The sequence below is a fragment of the Salvelinus alpinus genome, chromosome 7 (assembly GCF_045679555.1).
Source record: "Salvelinus alpinus chromosome 7, SLU_Salpinus.1, whole genome shotgun sequence".
Taxonomy (NCBI): domain Eukaryota; kingdom Metazoa; phylum Chordata; class Actinopteri; order Salmoniformes; family Salmonidae; genus Salvelinus; species Salvelinus alpinus.
The window spans coordinates 60,582,499-60,603,140 of record NC_092092.1 but is presented as its reverse complement, the minus strand read 5'-3'; the positions used below and the strand labels follow the sequence as shown (position 1 = coordinate 60,603,140).

General features: G+C 47.6%; 1 protein-coding gene across 2 annotated transcripts in view; it reads left to right on the top strand.

The window, feature by feature from the left end:
* The window catches only part of LOC139581391 (protein diaphanous homolog 1-like), a 93,448-nt gene that overhangs the window by 49,161 nt on the left and 23,645 nt on the right, over window positions 1–20,642 (top strand). For both annotated transcript variants that reach the window (XM_071411108.1, XM_071411106.1), the window contains 6 exons: window positions 13,898–13,999; window positions 14,112–14,326; window positions 14,460–14,663; window positions 15,904–16,120; window positions 16,236–16,354; window positions 16,950–17,066. In XM_071411108.1, the coding sequence (XP_071267209.1) occupies window positions 13,898–13,999; window positions 14,112–14,326; window positions 14,460–14,663; window positions 15,904–16,120; window positions 16,236–16,354; window positions 16,950–17,066 (974 nt within the window). The remainder of the gene's footprint in view (window positions 1–13,897; window positions 14,000–14,111; window positions 14,327–14,459; window positions 14,664–15,903; window positions 16,121–16,235; window positions 16,355–16,949; window positions 17,067–20,642) is intronic.

Genomic DNA, 20,642 nt, shown 5'->3' with positions numbered 1-20,642 from the left:
CCGAGATACTGACTCTGTAGATGCTGGTGAGAGAGAGGGTTAAACACCGAGATACTGACTCTGTAGATGCTGGTGAGAGAGAGGGTTAAACACTGAGATACTGACTCTGTAGAGGCTGGTGAGAGAGAGGGTTAAACACCGAGATACTGACTCTGTAGAGGCTGGTGAGAGAGAGGGTTAAACACCGAGATACTGACTCTGTAGATGCTGGTGAGAGAGAGGGTTAAACACCGAGATACTGACTCTGTAGATGCTGGTGAGAGAGAGGGTTAAACACTGAGATACTGACTCTGTAGAGGCTGGTGAGAGAGAGGGTTAAACACCGAGATACTGACTGTAGATGCTGGTGAGAGAGAGGGTTAAACACTGAGATACTGACTCTGTAGATGCTGGTGAGAGAGAGGGTTAAACACCGAGATACTGACTCTGTAGAGGCTGGTGAGAGAGAGGGTTAAACACAGAGATACTGACTCTGTAGATGCTGGTGAGAGAGAGGGTTAAACACCGAGATACTGACTCTGTAGAGGCTGGTGAGAGAGAGGGTTAAACACCGAGATACTGACTCTGTAGAGGCTGGTAAGAGAGAGGGTTAAACACCGAGATACTGACTCTGTAGATGCTGGTGAGAGAGAGGGTTAAACACCGAGATACTGACTCTGTAGATGCTGGTGAGAGAGAGGGTTAAACACCGAGATACTGACTCTGTAGATGCTGGTGAGAGAGAGGGTTAAACACTGAGATACTGACTCTGTAGAGGCTGGTGAGAGAGAGGGTTAAACACCGAGATACTGACTGTAGATGCTGGTGAGAGAGAGGGTTAAACACTGAGATACTGACTCTGTAGATGCTGGTGAGAGAGAGGGTTAAACACCGAGATACTGACTCTGTAGAGGCTGGTGAGAGAGAGGGTTAAACACAGAGATACTGACTCTGTAGATGCTGGTGAGAGAGAGGGTTAAACACCGAGATACTGACTCTGTAGAGGCTGGTGAGAGAGAGGGTTAAACACCGAGATTTGACTCTGTAGAGGCTGGTAAGAGAGAGGGTTAAACACCGAGATACTGACTCTGTAGATGCTGGTGAGAGAGAGGGTTAAACACCGAGATACTGACTCTGTAGATGCTGGTGAGAGAGAGGGTTAAACACTGAGATACTGACTCTGTAGAGGCTGGTGAGAGAGAGGGTTAAACACCGAGATACTGACTCTGTAGAGGCTGGTGAGAGAGAGGGTTAAACACCGAGATACTGACTCTGTAGAGGCTGGTGAGAGAGAGGGTTAAACACCGAGATACTGACTCTGTAGATGCTGGTGAGAGAGAGGGTTAAACACCGAGATACTGACTCTGTAGAGGCTGGTGAGAGAGAGGGTTAAACACCGAGATACTGACTCTGTAGAGGCTGGTGAGAGAGAGGGTTAAACACCGAGATACTGACTCTGTAGAGGCTGGTGAGAGAGAGGGTTAAACACCGAGATACTGACTCTGTAGATGCTGGTGAGAGAGAGGGTTAAACACCGAGATACTGACTCTGTAGATGCTGGTGAGAGAGAGGGTTAAACACCGAGATACTGACTCTGTAGAGGCTGGTGAGAGAGAGGGTTAAACACCGAGATACTGACTCTGTAGAGGCTGGTGAGAGAGAGGGTTAAACACCGAGATACTGACTCTGTAGAGGCTGGTGAGAGAGAGGGTTAAACACCGAGATACTGACTCTGTAGATGCTGGTGAGAGAGAGGGTTAAACACCGAGATACTGACTCTGTAGATGCTGGTGAGAGAGAGGGTTAAACACCGAGATACTGACTCTGTAGATGCTGGTGAGAGAGAGGGTTAAACACCGAGATACTGACTCTGTAGATGCTGGTGAGAGAGAGGGTTAAACACCGAGATCCTGACTCTGTAGATGCTGGTGAGAGAGAGGGTTAAACACCGAGATACTGACTCTGTAGATGCTGGTGAGAGAGAGGGTTAAACACCGAGATACTGACTCTGTAGATGCTGGTGAGAGAGAGGGTTAAACACCGAGATACTGACTCTGTAGAGGCTGGTGAGAGAGAGGGTTAAACACCGAGATACTGACTCTGTAGAGGCTGGTGAGAGAGAGGGTTAAACACCGAGATACTGACTCTGTAGATGCTGGTGAGAGAGAGGGTTAAACACCGAGATACTGAATCTGTAGATGCTGGTGAGAGAGAGGGTTAAACACTGAGATACTGACTCTGTAGAGGCTGGTGAGAGAGAGGGTTAAACACCGAGATACTGACTGTAGATGCTGGTGAGAGAGAGGGTTAAACACTGAGATACTGACTCTGTAGAGGCTGGTGAGAGAGAGGGTTAAACACTGAGATACTGACTCTGTAGATGCTGGTGAGAGAGAGGGTTAAACACCGAGATACTGACTCTGTAGATGCTGGTGAGAGAGAGGGTTAAACACCGAGATACTGACTCTGGAGAGGCTGGTGAGAGAGAGGGTTAAACACCGAGATACTGACTCTGTAGAGGCTGGTGAGAGAGAGGGTTAAACACCGAGATACTGACTCTGTAGATGCTGGTGAGAGAGAGGGTTAAACACCGAGATACTGACTCTGTAGAGGCTGGTGAGAGAGAGGGTTAAACACAGAGATACTGACTCTGTAGAGGCTGGTGAGAGAGAGGGTTAAACACCGAGATACTGACTCTGTAGATGCTGGTGAGAGAGGGTTAAACACCGAGATACTGACTCTGTAGAGGCTGGTGAGAGAGAGGGTTAAACACCGAGATACTGACTCTGTAGAGGCTGGTGAGAGAGAGGGTTAAACACCGAGATACTGACTCTGTAGAGGCTGGTGAGAGAGAGGGTTAAACACCGAGATACTGACTCTGTAGAGGCTGGTGAGAGAGAGGGTTAAACACCGAGATACTGACTTTGTAGAGGCTGGTGAGAGAGAGGGTTAAACACCGAGATACTGACTCTGTAGAGGCTGGTGAGAGAGAGGGTTAAACACAGAGATACTGACTCTGTAGAGGCTGGTGAGAGAGAGGGTTAAACACTGAGATACTGACTTTGTAGAGGCTGGTGAGAGAGAGGGTTAAACACCGAGATACTGACTCTGTAGAGGCTGGTGAGAGAGAGGGTTAAACACCGAGATACTGACTCTGTAGAGGCTGGTGAGAGAGAGGGTTAAACACCGAGATACTGACTCTGTAGAGGCTGGTGAGAGAGAGGGTTAAACACCGAGATACTGACTCTGTAGATGCTGGTGAGAGAGAGGGTTAAACACCGAGATACTGACTCTGTAGATGCTGGTGAGAGAGAGGGTTAAACACTGAGATACTGACTCTGTAGAGGCTGGTGAGAGAGAGGGTTAAACACCGAGATACTGACTCTGTAGAGGCTGGTGAGAGAGAGGGTTAAACACCGAGATACTGACTCTGTAGAGGCTGGTGAGAGAGAGGGTTAAACACCGAGATACTGACTCTGTAGATGCTGGTGAGAGAGAGGGTTAAACACCGAGATACTGACTCTGTAGATGCTGGTGAGAGAGAGGGTTAAACACCGAGATACTGACTCTGTAGATGCTGGTGAGAGAGAGGGTTAAACACTGAGATACTGACTCTGTAGATGCTGGTGAGAGAGAGGGTTAAACACCGAGATACTGACTCTGTAGATGCTGGTGAGAGAGAGGGTTAAACACCGAGATCCTGACTCTGTAGATGCTGGTGAGAGAGAGGGTTAAACACCGAGATACTGACTCTGTAGATGCTGGTGAGAGAGAGGGTTAAACACCGAGATACTGACTCTGTAGATGCTGGTGAGAGAGAGGGTTAAACACCGAGATACTGACTCTGTAGATGCTGGTGAGAGAGAGGGTTAAACACCGAGATCCTGACTCTGTAGATGCTGGTGAGAGAGAGGGTTAAACACCGAGATACTGACTCTGTAGATGCTGGTGAGAGAGAGGGTTAAACACCGAGATACTGACTCTGTAGATGCTGGTGAGAGAGAGGGTTAAACACCGAGATACTGACTCTGTAGAGGCTGGTGAGAGAGAGGGTTAAACACAGAGATACTGACTCTGTAGATGCTGGTGAGAGAGAGGGTTAAACACCGAGATACTGACTCTGTAGATGCTGGTGAGAGAGAGGGTTAAACACCGAGATACTGACTCTGTAGATGCTGGTGAGAGAGAGGGTTAAACACTGAGATACTGACTCTGTAGAGGCTGGTGAGAGAGAGGGTTAAACACCGAGATACTGACTCTGTAGAGGCTGGTGAGAGAGAGGGTTAAACACCGAGATACTGACTCTGTAGAGGCTGGTGAGAGAGAGGGTTAAACACCGAGATACTGACTCTGTAGATGCTGGTGAGAGAGAGGGTTAAACACCGAGATACTGACTCTGTAGATGCTGGTGAGAGAGAGGGTTAAACACCGAGATACTGACTCTGTAGATGCTGGTGAGAGAGAGGGTTAAACACCGAGATACTGACTCTGTAGATGCTGGTGAGAGAGAGGGTTATACACCGAGATACTGACTCTGTAGATGCTGGTGAGGGAGAGGGTTAAACACCGAGATCCTGACTCTGTAGATGCTGGTGAGAGAGAGGGTTAAACACCGAGATACTGACTCTGTAGATGCTGGTGAGAGAGAGGGTTAAACACCGAGATACTGACTCTGTAGATGCTGGTGAGAGAGAGGGTTAAACACCGAGATACTGACTCTGTAGATGCTGGTGAGAGAGAGGGTTAAACACCGAGATACTGACTCTGTAGATGCTGGTGAGAGAGAGGGTTAAACACTGAGATACTGACTCTGTAGAGGCTGGTGAGAGAGAGGGTTAAACACCGAGATACTGACTCTGTAGAGGCTGGTGAGAGAGAGGGTTAAACACCGAGATACTGACTCTGTAGAGGCTGGTGAGAGAGAGGGTTAAACACTGAGATACTGACTCTGTAGATGCTGGTGAGAGAGAGGGTTAAACACTGAGATACTGACTCTGTAGAGGCTGGTGAGAGAGAGGGTTAAACACCGAGATACTGACTGTAGATGCTGGTGAGAGAGAGGGTTAAACACTGAGATACTGACTCTGTAGATGCTGGTGAGAGAGAGGGTTAAACACCGAGATACTGACTCTGTAGAGGCTGGTGAGCGAGAGGGTTAAACACAGAGATACTGACTCTGTAGAGGCTGGTGAGAGAGAGGGTTAAACACCGAGATACTGACTCTGTAGAGGCTGGTGAGAGAGAGGGTTAAACACCGAGATACTGACTCTGTAGAGGCTGGTGAGAGAGAGGGTTAAACACCGAGATACTGACTCTGTAGATGCTGGTGAGAGAGAGGGTTAAACACCGAGATACTGACTCTGTAGATGCTGGTGAGAGAGAGGGTTAAACACTGAGATACTGACTCTGTAGAGGCTGGTGAGAGAGAGGGTTAAACACCGAGATACTGACTCTGTAGAGGCTGGTGAGAGAGAGGGTTAAACACCGAGATACTGACTCTGTAGAGGCTGGTGAGAGAGAGGGTTAAACACCGAGATACTGACTCTGTAGATGCTGGTGAGAGAGAGGGTTAAACACCGAGATACTGACTCTGTAGAGGCTGGTGAGAGAGAGGGTTAAACACCGAGATACTGACTCTGTAGAGGCTGGTGAGAGAGAGGGTTAAACACCGAGATACTGACTCTGTAGAGGCTGGTGAGAGAGAGGGTTAAACACCGAGATACTGACTCTGTAGATGCTGGTGAGAGAGAGGGTTAAACACCGAGATACTGACTCTGTAGATGCTGGTGAGAGAGAGGGTTAAACACCGAGATACTGACTCTGTAGAGGCTGGTGAGAGAGAGGGTTAAACACCGAGATACTGACTCTGTAGAGGCTGGTGAGAGAGAGGGTTAAACACCGAGATACTGACTCTGTAGAGGCTGGTGAGAGAGAGGGTTAAACACCGAGATACTGACTCTGTAGATGCTGGTGAGAGAGAGGGTTAAACACCGAGATACTGACTCTGTAGATGCTGGTGAGAGAGAGGGTTAAACACCGAGATCCTGACTCTGTAGATGCTGGTGAGAGAGAGGGTTAAACACCGAGATACTGACTCTGTAGATGCTGGTGAGAGAGAGGGTTAAACACCGAGATACTGACTCTGTAGATGCTGGTGAGAGAGAGGGTTAAACACCGAGATCCTGACTCTGTAGATGCTGGTGAGAGAGAGGGTTAAACACCGAGATACTGACTCTGTAGATGCTGGTGAGAGAGAGGGTTAAACACCGAGATACTGACTCTGTAGATGCTGGTGAGAGAGAGGGTTAAACACCGAGATACTGACTCTGTAGATGCTGGTGAGAGAGAGGGTTAAACACCGAGATACTGACTCTGTAGATGCTGGTGAGAGAGAGGGTTAAACACTGAGATACTGACTCTGTAGAGGCTGGTGAGAGAGAGGGTTAAACACCGAGATACTGACTCTGTAGAGGCTGGTGAGAGAGAGGGTTAAACACCGAGATACTGACTCTGTAGATGCTGGTGAGAGAGAGGGTTAAACACTGAGATACTGAATCTGTAGATGCTGGTGAGAGAGAGGGTTAAACACTGAGATACTGACTCTGTAGAGGCTGGTGAGAGAGAGGGTTAAACACCGAGATACTGACTGTAGATGCTGGTGAGAGAGAGGGTTAAACACTGAGATACTGACTCTGTAGATGCTGGTGAGAGAGAGGGTTAAACACTGAGATACTGACTCTGTAGAGGCTGGTGAGAGAGAGGGTTAAACACAGAGATACTGACTCTGTAGATGCTGGTGAGAGAGAGGGTTAAACACCGAGATACTGACTCTGTAGATGCTGGTGAGAGAGAGGGTTAAACACTGAGATACTGACTCTGTAGAGGCTGGTGAGAGAGAGGGTTAAACACCGAGATACTGACTCTGTAGAGGCTGGTGAGAGAGAGGGTTAAACACCGAGATACTGACTCTGTAGATGCTGGTGAGAGAGAGGGTTAAACACCGAGATACTGACTCTGTAGAGGCTGGTGAGAGAGAGGGTTAAACACTGAGATACTGACTCTGTAGAGGCTGGTGAGAGAGAGGGTTAAACACCGAGATACTGACTCTGTAGATGCTGGTGAGAGAGAGGGTTAAACACCGAGATACTGACTCTGTAGATGCTGGTGAGAGAGAGGGTTAAACACCGAGATACTGACTCTGTAGATGCTGGTGAGAGAGAGGGTTAAACACCGAGATACTGACTCTGTAGATGCTGGTGAGAGAGAGGGTTAAACACCGAGATACTGACTCTGTAGATGCTGGTGAGAGAGAGGGTTAAACACCGAGATACTGACTCTGTAGATGCTGGTGAGAGAGAGGGTTAAACACTGAGATACTGACTCTGTAGAGGCTGGTGAGAGAGAGGGTTAAACACCGAGATACTGACTCTGTAGAGGCTGGTGAGAGAGAGGGTTAAACACCGAGATACTGACTCTGTAGATGCTGGTGAGAGAGAGGGTTAAACACCGAGATACTGAATCTGTAGATGCTGGTGAGAGAGAGGGTTAAACACTGAGATACTGACTCTGTAGAGGCTGGTGAGAGAGAGGGTTAAACACCGAGATACTGACTGTAGATGCTGGTGAGAGAGAGGGTTAAACACTGAGATACTGACTCTGTAGATGCTGGTGAGAGAGAGGGTTAAACACCGAGATACTGACTCTGTAGAGGCTGGTGAGAGAGAGGGTTAAACACAGAGATACTGACTCTGTAGATGCTGGTGAGAGAGAGGGTTAAACACCGAGATACTGACTCTGTAGATGCTGGTGAGAGAGAGGGTTAAACACTGAGATACTGACTCTGTAGAGGCTGGTGAGAGAGAGGGTTAAACACCGAGATACTGACTCTGTAGAGGCTGGTGAGAGAGAGGGTTAAACACCGAGATACTGACTCTGTAGATGCTGGTGAGAGAGAGGGTTAAACACCGAGATACTGACTCTGTAGAGGCTGGTGAGAGAGAGGGTTAAACACTGAGATACTGACTCTGTAGAGGCTGGTGAGAGAGAGGGTTAAACACCGAGATACTGACTCTGTAGAGGCTGGTGAGAGAGAGGGTTAAACACTGAGATACTGACTCTGTAGATGCTGGTGAGAGAGAGGGTTAAACACCGAGATACTGACTCTGTAGATGCTGGTGAGAGAGAGGGTTAAACACTGAGATACTGACTCTGGAGAGGCTGGTGAGAGAGAGGGTTAAACACCGAGATACTGACTCTGTAGAGGCTGGTGAGAGAGAGGGTTAAACACCGAGATACTGACTCTGTAGAGGCTGGTGAGAGAGAGGGTTAAACACCGAGATACTGACTCTGTAGAGGCTGGTGAGAGAGAGGGTTAAACACCGAGATACTGACTCTGTAGAGGCTGGTGAGAGAGAGGGTTAAACACCGAGATACTGACTCTGTAGAGGCTGGTGAGAGAGAGGGTTAAACACCGAGATACTGACTTTGTAGAGGCTGGTGAGAGAGAGGGTTAAACACCGAGATACTGACTCTGTAGAGGCTGGTGAGAGAGAGGGTTAAACACAGAGATACTGACTCTGTAGAGGCTGGTGAGAGAGAGGGTTAAACACTGAGATACTGACTTTGTAGAGGCTGGTGAGAGAGAGGGTTAAACACCGAGATACTGACTCTGTAGAGGCTGGTGAGAGAGAGGGTTAAACACCGAGATACTGACTCTGTAGAGGCTGGTGAGAGAGAGGGTTAAACACCGAGATACTGACTCTGTAGAGGCTGGTGAGAGAGAGGGTTAAACACCGAGATACTGACTCTGTAGATGCTGGTGAGAGAGAGGGTTAAACACCGAGATACTGACTCTGTAGATGCTGGTGAGAGAGAGGGTTAAACACTGAGATACTGACTCTGTAGAGGCTGGTGAGAGAGAGGGTTAAACACCGAGATACTGACTCTGTAGAGGCTGGTGAGAGAGAGGGTTAAACACCGAGATACTGACTCTGTAGAGGCTGGTGAGAGAGAGGGTTAAACACCGAGATACTGACTCTGTAGATGCTGGTGAGAGAGAGGGTTAAACACCGAGATACTGACTCTGTAGATGCTGGTGAGAGAGAGGGTTAAACACCGAGATACTGACTCTGTAGATGCTGGTGAGAGAGAGGGTTAAACACCGAGATACTGACTCTGTAGATGCTGGTGAGAGAGAGGGTTAAACACCGAGATACTGACTCTGTAGATGCTGGTGAGAGAGAGGGTTAAACACCGAGATACTGACTCTGTAGATGCTGGTGAGAGAGAGGGTTAAACACTGAGATACTGACTCTGTAGATGCTGGTGAGAGAGAGGGTTAAACACCGAGATACTGACTCTGTAGATGCTGGTGAGAGAGAGGGTTAAACACTGAGATACTGACTCTGGAGAGGCTGGTGAGAGAGAGGGTTAAACACCGAGATACTGACTCTGTAGAGGCTGGTGAGAGAGAGGGTTAAACACCGAGATACTGACTCTGTAGAGGCTGGTGAGAGAGAGGGTTAAACACCGAGATACTGACTCTGTAGATGCTGGTGAGAGAGAGGGTTAAACACCGAGATACTGACTCTGTAGATGCTGGTGAGAGAGAGGGTTAAACACCGAGATACTGACTCTGTAGATGCTGGTGAGAGAGAGGGTTAAACACTGAGATACTGACTCTGTAGATGCTGGTGAGAGAGAGGGTTAAACACCGAGATACTGACTCTGTAGATGCTGGTGAGAGAGAGGGTTAAACACTGAGATACTGACTCTGGAGAGGCTGGTGAGAGAGAGGGTTAAACACCGAGATACTGACTCTGTAGAGGCTGGTGAGAGAGAGGGTTAAACACCGAGATACTGACTCTGTAGAGGCTGGTGAGAGAGAGGGTTAAACACCGAGATACTGACTTTGTAGAGGCTGGTGAGAGAGAGGGTTAAACACAGAGATACTGACTCTGTAGAGGCTGGTGAGAGAGAGGGTTAAACACCGAGATACTGACTCTGTAGATGCTGGTGAGAGAGAGGGTTAAACACCGAGATACTGACTCTGTAGAGGCTGGTGAGAGAGAGGGTTAAACACCGAGATACTGACTCTGTAGAGGCTGGTGAGAGAGAGGGTTAAACACCGAGATACTGACTCTGTAGATGCTGGTGAGAGAGAGGGTTAAACACCGAGATACTGACTCTGTAGATGCTGGTGAGAGAGAGGGTTAAACACCGAGATCCTGACTCTGTAGATGCTGGTGAGAGAGAGGGTTAAACACCGAGATCCTGACTCTGTAGATGCTGGTGAGAGAGAGGGTTAAACACCGAGATACTGACTCTGTAGATGCTGGTGAGAGAGAGGGTTAAACACCGAGATACTGACTCTGTAGATGTTGGTGAGAGAGAGGGTTAAACACCGAGATACTGACTCTGTAGATGCTGGTGAGAGAGAGGGTTAAACACCGAGATACTGACTCTGTAGAGGCTGGTGAGAGAGAGGGTTAAACACCGAGATACTGACTCTGTAGAGGCTGGTGAGAGAGAGGGTTAAACACCGAGATACTGACTCTGTAGATGCTGGTGAGAGAGAGGGTTAAACACCGAGATACTGACTCTGTAGATGCTGGTGAGAGAGAGGGTTAAACACTGAGATACTGACTCTGTAGAGGCTGGTGAGAGAGAGGGTTAAACACCGAGATACTGACTCTGTAGAGGCTGGTGAGAGAGAGGGTTAAACACCGAGATACTGACTCTGTAGAGGCTGGTGAGAGAGAGGGTTAAACACCGAGATACTGACTCTGTAGATGCTGGTGAGAGAGAGGGTTAAACACCGAGATACTGACTCTGTAGATGCTGGTGAGAGAGAGGGTTAAACACCGAGATACTGACTCTGTAGATGCTGGTGAGAGAGAGGGTTAAACACCGAGATACTGACTCTGTAGATGCTGGTGAGAGAGAGGGTTAAACACCGAGATACTGACTCTGTAGATGCTGGTGAGAGAGAGGGTTAAACACCGAGATCCTGACTCTGTAGATGCTGGTGAGAGAGAGGGTTAAACACCGAGATACTGACTCTGTAGATGCTGGTGAGAGAGAGGGTTAAACACCGAGATACTGACTCTGTAGATGCTGGTGAGAGAGAGGGTTAAACACCGAGATACTGACTCTGTAGATGCTGGTGAGAGAGAGGGTTAAACACCGAGATCCTGACTCTGTAGATGCTGGTGAGAGAGAGGGTTAAACACCGAGATACTGACTCTGTAGATGCTGGTGAGAGAGAGGGTTAAACACCGAGATACTGACTCTGTAGAGGCTGGTGAGAGAGAGGGTTAAACACAGAGATACTGACTCTGTAGATGCTGGTGAGAGAGAGGGTTAAACACCGAGATACTGACTCTGTAGAGGCTGGTGAGAGAGAGGGTTAAACACCGAGATACTGACTCTGTAGAGGCTGGTGAGAGAGAGGGTTAAACACCGAGATACTGACTCTGTAGATGCTGGTGAGAGAGAGGGTTAAACACCGAGATACTGACTCTGTAGATGCTGGTGAGAGAGAGGGTTAAACACCGAGATCCTGACTCTGTAGATGCTGGTGAGAGAGAGGGTTAAACACCGAGATCCTGACTCTGTAGATGCTGGTGAGAGAGAGGGTTAAACACCGAGATACTGACTCTGTAGATGCTGGTGAGAGAGAGGGTTAAACACCGAGATACTGACTCTGTAGATGTTGGTGAGAGAGAGGGTTAAACACCGAGATACTGACTCTGTAGATGCTGGTGAGAGAGAGGGTTAAACACCGAGATACTGACTCTGTAGAGGCTGGTGAGAGAGAGGGTTAAACACCGAGATACTGACTCTGTAGAGGCTGGTGAGAGAGAGGGTTAAACACCGAGATACTGACTCTGTAGATGCTGGTGAGAGAGAGGGTTAAACACTGAGATACTGACTCTGTAGATGCTGGTGAGAGAGAGGGTTAAACACTGAGATACTGACTCTGTAGAGGCTGGTGAGAGAGAGGGTTAAACACCGAGATACTGACTCTGTAGAGGCTGGTGAGAGAGAGGGTTAAACACTGAGATACTGACTCTGTAGATGCTGGTGAGATAGAGGGTTAAACACCGAGATACTGACTCTGTAGAGGCTGGTGAGAGAGAGGGTTAAACACAGAGATACTGACTCTGTAGATGCTGGTGAGAGAGAGGGTTAAACACCGAGATACTGACTCTGTAGATGCTGGTGAGAGAGAGGGTTAAACACCGAGATACTGACTCTGTAGATGCTGGTGAGAGAGAGGGTTAAACACCGAGATACTGACTCTGTAGAGGCTGGTGAGAGAGAGGGTTAAACACTGAGATACTGACTCTGTAGATGCTGGTGAGAGAGAGGGTTAAACACCGAGATACTGACTCTGTAGATGCTGGTGAGAGAGAGGGTTAAACACTGAGATACTGACTCTGTAGAGGCTGGTGAGAGAGAGGGTTAAACACTGAGATACTGACTCTGTAGATGCTGGTGAGAGAGAGGGTTAAACACCGAGATACTGACTCTGTAGAGGCTGGTGAGAGAGAGGGTTAAACACCGAGATACTGACTCTGTAGAGGCTGGTGAGAGAGAGGGTTAAACACTGAGATACTGACTCCTTAGATGCTGGTGAGAGAGAGGGTTAAACACCGAGATACTGACTCTGTAGATGCTGGTGAGAGAGAGGGTTAAACACCGAGATACTGACTCTGGAGAGGCTGGTGAGAGAGAGGGTTAAACACCGAGATACTGACTCTGTAGAGGCTGGTGAGAGAGAGGGTTAAACACCGAGATACTGACTCTGTAGATGCTGGTGAGAGAGAGGGTTAAACACCGAGATACTGACTCTGTAGAGGCTGGTGAGAGAGAGGGTTAAACACAGAGATACTGACTCTGTAGAGGCTGGTGAGAGAGAGGGTTAAACACTGAGATACTGACTCTGTAGATGCTGGTGAGAGAGAGGGTTAAACACCGAGATACTGACTCTGTAGAGGCTGGTGAGAGAGAGGGTTAAACACCGAGATACTGACTCTGTAGAGGCTGGTGAGAGAGAGGGTTAAACACCGAGATACTGACTCTGTAGATGCTGGTGAGAGAGAGGGTTAAACACCGAGATACTGACTCTGTAGAGGCTGGTGAGAGAGAGGGTTAAACACCGAGATACTGACTTTGTAGAGGCTGGTGAGAGAGAGGGTTAAACACCGAGATACTGACTCTGTAGAGGCTGGTGAGAGAGAGGGTTAAACACAGAGATACTGACTCTGTAGAGGCTGGTGAGAGAGAGGGTTAAACACTGAGATACTGACTTTGTAGAGGCTGGTGAGAGAGAGGGTTAAACACAGAGATACTGACTTTGTAGAGGCTGGTGAGAGAGAGGGTTAAACACAGAGATACTGACTTTGTAGAGGCTGGTGAGAGAGAGGGTTAAACACAGAGATACTGACTCTGTAGAGGCTGGTGAGAGAGAGGGTTAAACACTGAGATACTGACTTTGTAGAGGCTGGTGAGAGAGAGGGTTAAACACAGAGATACTGACTTTGTAGAGGCTGGTGAGAGAGAGGGTTAAACACTGAGATACTGACTTTGTAGAGGCTGGTGAGAGAGAGGGTTAAACACAGAGATACTGACTTTGTAGAGGCTGGTGAGAGAGAGGGTTAAACACAGAGATACTGACTCTGTAGAGGCTGGTGAGAGAGAGGGTTAAACACAGAGATACTGACTTTGTAGAGGCTGGTGAGAGAGAGGGTTAAACACAGAGATACTGACTTTGTAGAGGCTGGTGAGAGAGAGGGTTAAACACTGAGATACTGACTCTGTAGAGGCTGGTGAGAGAGAGAAAGGATGTGTGTACCGAGTGTGTGTGAACTGTAGGCTGTTTTGGGATGCTCACTACGACCCCCCCCCCCCCCAGGTGGATATGAACTTGAATGACGAGAAGCAGCGGCCTCTGCGGGCGAAAGACATCTCCATCAAACGAGAGATGGTTTCTCAGTACCTCCACACATCGAAAGCTGTGAGTAACAAAAGTTGTGTTACTGGGATAACACCCGTATAGCAGTAGACTTGGGACAGCGGTAACTTGTCCTCTGTGTATGCTCAATGTACTAATACCACGGGTGTGATAGGGTCAGAGCCAGAAGGAGTGCTCCAGGTCAGCCATGATGTACATCCAGGAGCTGAGGATGGAGCCCAGAGATGCACAGCTCCTGGGTTGTCTGGAGTCTCTCCGGGTCTCCCTCAACAACAACCCTGTCAGCTGGGTGCAGAACTTTGGAGACGAGGGCCTGGCTCTGCTGCTCAACATCATGAGGAAGATCCAGGAGGAGAAGGATGAGTACCCGTAAGATATCAGCACCCTCTTACCCCTTCAACCCGTTGCCTTCTGCAGTCGATTTGCTAGTCCCCTGTTTCCTATGTAAACCCTTGCCCATGCAGTAACGCACCTTCACCTCTCCTGTCTTCCTGTCGTGTAGGAATATGGGAGTGAAGTGTCAACACGAGATTGTGCGCTGTCTCAAAGCCTTCATGAACAACAAGTATGGTCTGAAGGCCATGTTGACGTCTGCCGAGGGCATCCCTCTGCTGGTCCGAGCCATCAACCCCCGGGTCCCTCACATGATGGTGGATGTGGTCAAACTGCTCTCGGCCATCTGCATCCTGGAACACCCTGACAACCTGTACGTACGTGTGTGTGTGTGTACAAAACATTAAGAACACCTGCTCTTTCCATGACATAGACTGACTAGGTGAATCCAGGTGAATGTTATGATCACTTATTGATGTCACTTCTTAGATGAGGCAGAGGAGACAGGTTAAATAAGGACTTTTAAGCCTTGTGACCATTGAGATCTGGATTGTGTATGTGTCATTCAGAGGGTGAATGGGCAAGACAAAAGATTGAGGTGCTTTTGAACGGGGTATGGTAGTAGGTGCCAGTTTGTGTCAAAAACTGCAATGATGCTGGGTTTTTCACACTCAACAGTTTCCTGTGTGTATCAAATCAAATCAAGTTTATTTTATATAGCCCTTCATACATCAGCTAATATCTCGAAGTGCTGTACAGAAACCCAGCCTAAAACCCCAAACAGCAAGCAATGCAGGTGTAGAAGCACGGCGGCTAGGAAAAACTCCCTAGAAAGGCCAAAACCTAGGAAGAAACCTAGAGAGGAACCAGGCTATGAGGGGTGGCCAGTCCTCTTCTGGCTGTGCCGGGTCGAGATTATAACAGAACATGGCCAAGATGTTCAAATGTTCATAAATGACCAGCATGGTCAAATAATAATCAGGAGTAAATGTCAGTTGGCTTTTCATAGCCGATCATTAAGAGTATCTCTACCGCTCCTGCGGTCTCTAGAGAGTTGAAAACAGCAGGTCTGGGACAGGTAGCACGTCCGGTGGACAGGTCAGGGTTCCATAGCCGCAGGCAGAACAGTTGAAATTGGAACAGCAGCACGGCCAGGTGGACTGGGGACAGCAAGGAGTCATCATGCCAGGTAGTCTTGAGGCATGGTCCTAGGGCTCAGGTCCTCCGAGAGAGAGAAAGAAAGAGAGAAGGAGAGAATTAGAGAGAGCATACTTAAATTCACACAGGACACCGGATAAGACAGGAGAAGTACTCCAGATATAACCAACTGACCCTAGCCCCCCGTGTATCAGGAATGGTCCACCACCCAAAGGACATCCAGCCAACTTGACATAACTGTGGGAAGCATTGGAGTCAACATGGGCCAGCATCCCTGTGGAACTCTTTCGACACCTTGTAGAGTTCGTGCCCTGACGAATTGAGTCTATTCTGAGGCAAAAGGGGGTATGCAACTCCATATTGGGAAGGTGTTCTTAATGTTTGGTATAATGTGTGTGAGTTTCTGTGTATTAATGTGTGTGAGTTTCTGTGTATTAATGTGTAACTCCCTGTAGCCATGAGCGTGTTCTGGAGGCCGTCACTGAGGAGGCAGAGAAGCAGGACAGTGAGAGGTTTCAGCCACTCCTCTCTGGTATGAACAAGCCCAACATCGGCCTGAAGAATGGCTGTATGCAGCTCATCAACGCTCTCATCAGTCGAGGAGAAGAGCTGGACTACAGGATCCACATCCGCTCAGAACTGCTGAGACTGGGCCTGCGAGACCTGCTGACGGTGAGACACACACACTCACTCTCAAACTGATTCTGAACCATTCTAAACTGATGTTTACCTTGATGTTCAGAAGTGTGGTGATTTTTATTGGCTCTCCTCTCCGTCTCTCCTGTAGGAGATTCGGACCATAGAGAATGAGGAGCTGAGGGTGCAGCTCAGTGTTTTTGACGACCAGGCTGAGGATGATTCTGAAGAACTCCAGGCCCGCCTCAACGACGTGCGCGTTGAGATGGAATATCCTTCCGCTTCAGAGGCTCAAATAGTCCCTCTATATAGGGCGGCTTGTTCAGGTGTCTCAGTGACAGGAGTTAATAGTATGGCTGTATCAAATAGCACCCTGTTCCCTGTAACGTCCTGCTGTTTATCAGGGCCTTTAGTGCCCTATATAAGGAATAGGGTGCCTTAGGTTAGCCCCCTATTACACAGGAAGTCACTGTCCTCTAACGTACATTCCTTCGTTTCACCACCAGGTGGCTCCAAGGTGCCATCTTTTCTCACACAAAAGCACAAGGATTTCCACAGTGCTTTTATTTTACCTTGATTGATTTGGTTCTGACACATTTGATCACAGTTATAAACTAATAAGGAATGAACTATCATTTGATCAAAAACGTATTGTACCAAACTGTTGAACAGCTTTGAGCTCTTAGGCTTTTACATTTGTATATTATTTCATGTACATTGATAACTGCACATACATCATCCCCTGTGTCCCCTCCTCTCATTGAATGATCAAAGTTGTTGCACTAGGGTAAATTGAGACTGAAGTATGTCTGTGTTCCATTGACCCCTCTGCCCTCTGGTTGTTGTGCTTAACGTGTGGTGCTACTGACGTGATGGAGGTGTTCCAGATCGTGATGAACACCGTCAAAGACTCCAAGGCTGAAACACACTTCCTGTCTCTGATGCAGCACCTGCTGCTCATCCGCAATGACTACATGGTCAGGTAAGGGAATGGACGTCAACACACACACACACGAGAACCAGGAGCCGACAATGTGAATAATCTGTTCTTGTGCCCTTGAGCAAGGCACTTATTCCAAATTGCTCGAGGGACGCCGGCAAAATGGCTGTCCCTGGCAGTTTCCCCACTCTCCGATTTCCAATTCACACAAGTACACACACCAATAACCTTTACTCCGACCCTGGCCTTCTGTCTCTGCTCTACCACAATGTGACTCAGAATAGATGTTATGACCTGGAGGCAACCTTTTGTCTCTCTCTCTCTCTCTCTCTCTCTCTTCCTGTTTTTTCAGTACATCATTTCAAAGCTATGAAATGAATACATGCAAAAGACGCCATTTGAATAGAAATGAGCAGCTTCACCTCTTATATCCAGAAATATACTCGTGTCCCCCAGAGACAGACGTGTTTCATTTTGGAGCGAGGGATGAGAGGGGAGGGATGAGAGGGGAGGGATGAGAGGGGAGGGATGAGAGGGGAGGGATGAGAGGGGAGGGATGAGAGGGGAGGGATGAGAGGGGAGGTATCCGTCACTCACAGTTTTCTTCCTTCTCTTATTGTCAGTGGTCTTTATTTAGAAGAAGCAGTTTCCTAGAATCACTCACACATACATAGATGTGCCTTTAGATGTCAGTGTTTCTGCTCCAGTGTTCCTAGAATGGATTCTGTAGCGGTGCTCACCCCTCACCCCTCATCCCCCTTACCCTCCATCCCCCTCAACCTCCACCTCTCTCAGCCTGGCTGTGTCCCTGACCTCCCCACGTGGCAGTGTCGATGAATCTTTCTCTTATTTATTCTCCACCTCTCTCCTGCTAACCGTCCTCTCAACACGATGGAGCTGAACCATGATGGGAGGGATATTGTTTGGAAATTATAGAGCAAGAGACATGGTGGGGGGGGGGGGGGTGTAGAAATGAGTGGGAGAGAAAGAGATGTGTGTTGAGAGCGAGAACACTGATGCTTGGCTGGGAACACTGTCTGAACTGGGAATGTCTAGAATGTCAAACAGTGACTGACTCTGACTCACACACAGGCGAACGGACGGAGGGACAACAGACAGATGGTTAAACAAACAACATCAACTTAAGGAGTCTTCAGTCTGTATATCGCACACGAATCAAGCTTATCAGCAAGTTTGTGATTTTTTACTTTAAAAAACCGGACACTAGATGTCTCTCTCCCTCCACGGATGAATCTGAGTTTGAAAAAAGAGAGTGAAATGAAGGAGAGACTGGAGGAAGGGAGGGGGGAGTGCTGGAGTTGGGGAATAAATCAACCTGTGTTTTTGACTTAGGGAGCGTCACAGAATCAGACACCTCCTAAATTGAGTGTGTGTGTGAAACAAAATACACCCACACACACACACACACACATATACATACACTCTGACACTCCTATACCCTGAGATGAAGACACCTGAGCTCCCATAGACTCACAGATACACCCATAGACTCACAGATACACCCATAGACTCACAGATACACCCATAGACTCACAGATACACCCATAGACTCACAGATACACCCATAGACTCACAGATACACCCATAGACTCACAGATACACCCATAGACTCACAGATACAGCCATAGACTCACAGATACACCCATAGACTCACAGATACACCCATAGACTCACAGATACACCCATAGACTCACAGATACACCCATAGACTCACAGATACACCCATAGACTCACAGATACACCCATAGACTCACAGATACACCCATAGACTCACAGATACACCCATAGACTCATAGATACACCCATAGACTCACAGATACACCCATAGACTCACAGATACACCCATAGACTCACAGATACACCCATAGACTCACAGATACACCCATAGACTCACAGATACACCCATAGACTCACAGATACACCCATAGACTCACAGATACACCCATAGACTCACAGATACACCCATAGACTCAGATACACTTGAATGCATGTATGCACACATAGGCCCAGACATTCTACCACGTATTTTCTGTCTGCTTCTCTTTCTATTCCATCCCTCTCCCAGATTTACTTTTATTTCAATTTCTCTCTCCCTCTTTCTTGCTCTCAAATTTCAACTTAATGCAATTTTTCTCTGTTCGCTGTCTTCCACAAAAACACATACATCCACAATTACATAGATTCTGTCTCTGTCTCTCTCTCTCTGTCTCTCTCTCTCTCTGTCTCTCTCTCTCTCTGTCTCTCTCTGTCTCTGTCTCTCTATCAATTCAAGGGGCTTTATTGGCATGGGAAACATGTGTTAACATTGCCAAAGCAAGTGAGGTAGATAATATACAAAAGTCTCTCTGTCTCTCTCTCTGTCTCTCTCTCTGTCTCTCTCTGTCTCTCTCTCTCTCTCTCTCTCTCTCTCTCTCTCTCTCTCTCTCTCTCTCTCTCTCTCTGTCTCTGTCTCTGTCTCTGTCTCTGTCTCTGTCTCTGTCTCTGTCTCTGTCTCTGTCTCTGTCTCTGTCTCTGTCTCTCTCTCTCTCTCTCTGTCTCTCTCTCTCTCTCTCTCTCTCTCTCTCTCTCTCTCTCTCTCTGTCTCTCTCTCTCTGTCTCTCTGTCTCTCTCTGTCTCTCTCTGTCTCTCTCTCTCTCTCTCTGTCTCTCTCTCTCTCTCTCTGTCTCTCTCTCTCTCTGTCTCTCTCTGTCTCTCTCTGTCTCTCTCTCTGTCTCTGTCTCTCTGTCTCTCTCTCTCTGTCTCTGTCTCTCTGTCTCTGTCTCTGTCTCTGTCTCTGTCTCTGTCTCTGTCTCTGTCTCTCTCTCTCTGTCTCTCTCTCTCTCTCTCTCTCTGTCTCTCTCTCTCTCTCTCTCTCTGTCTCTCAATTCAATTCAATTCAATTCAATTCAATTCAAGGGGCTTTATTGGCATGGGAAACATGTGTTAACATTGCCAAAGCAAGTGAGGTAGATAATATACAAAAGTGAAATAAACAATAAAAATTAACAGTAAACATTACACATACAGAAGTTTCAAAGCAATAAAGACATTACAAATGTCATATTATATATATACAGTGTTGTAGCAATGTATAAATGGTTAAAGCACACAAGTTAAAATAAATAAACATAAATATGGGTTGTATTTACAATGGTGTTTGTTCTTCACTGGTTGCCCTTTTCTTGTGGCAACAGGTCACAAATCTTGCTGCTGTGATGGCACACTGTGGAATTTCACCCAGTAGATATGGGAGTTTATCAAAATTGGATTTGTTTTTGAATTCTTTGTGGATCTGTGTGATCTGAGGGAAATATGTGTCTCTAATATGGTCATACATTGGGCAGGAGGTTAGGAAGTGCAGCTCAGTTTCCACCTCATTTTGTGGGCAGTGAGCACATAGCCTGTCTTCTCTTGAGAGCCATGTCTGCCTACGGCGGCCTTTCTCAATAGCAAGGCTATGCTCACTGAGTCTGTACATAGTCAAAGCTTTCCTTAAGTTTGGGTCAGTCACAGTGGTCAGGTATTCTGCCACTGTGTACTCTCTGTTTAGGGCCAAATAGCATTCTAGTTTGCTCTGTTTGTTTGTTAATTCTTTCCAATGTGTCAAGTAATTATCTT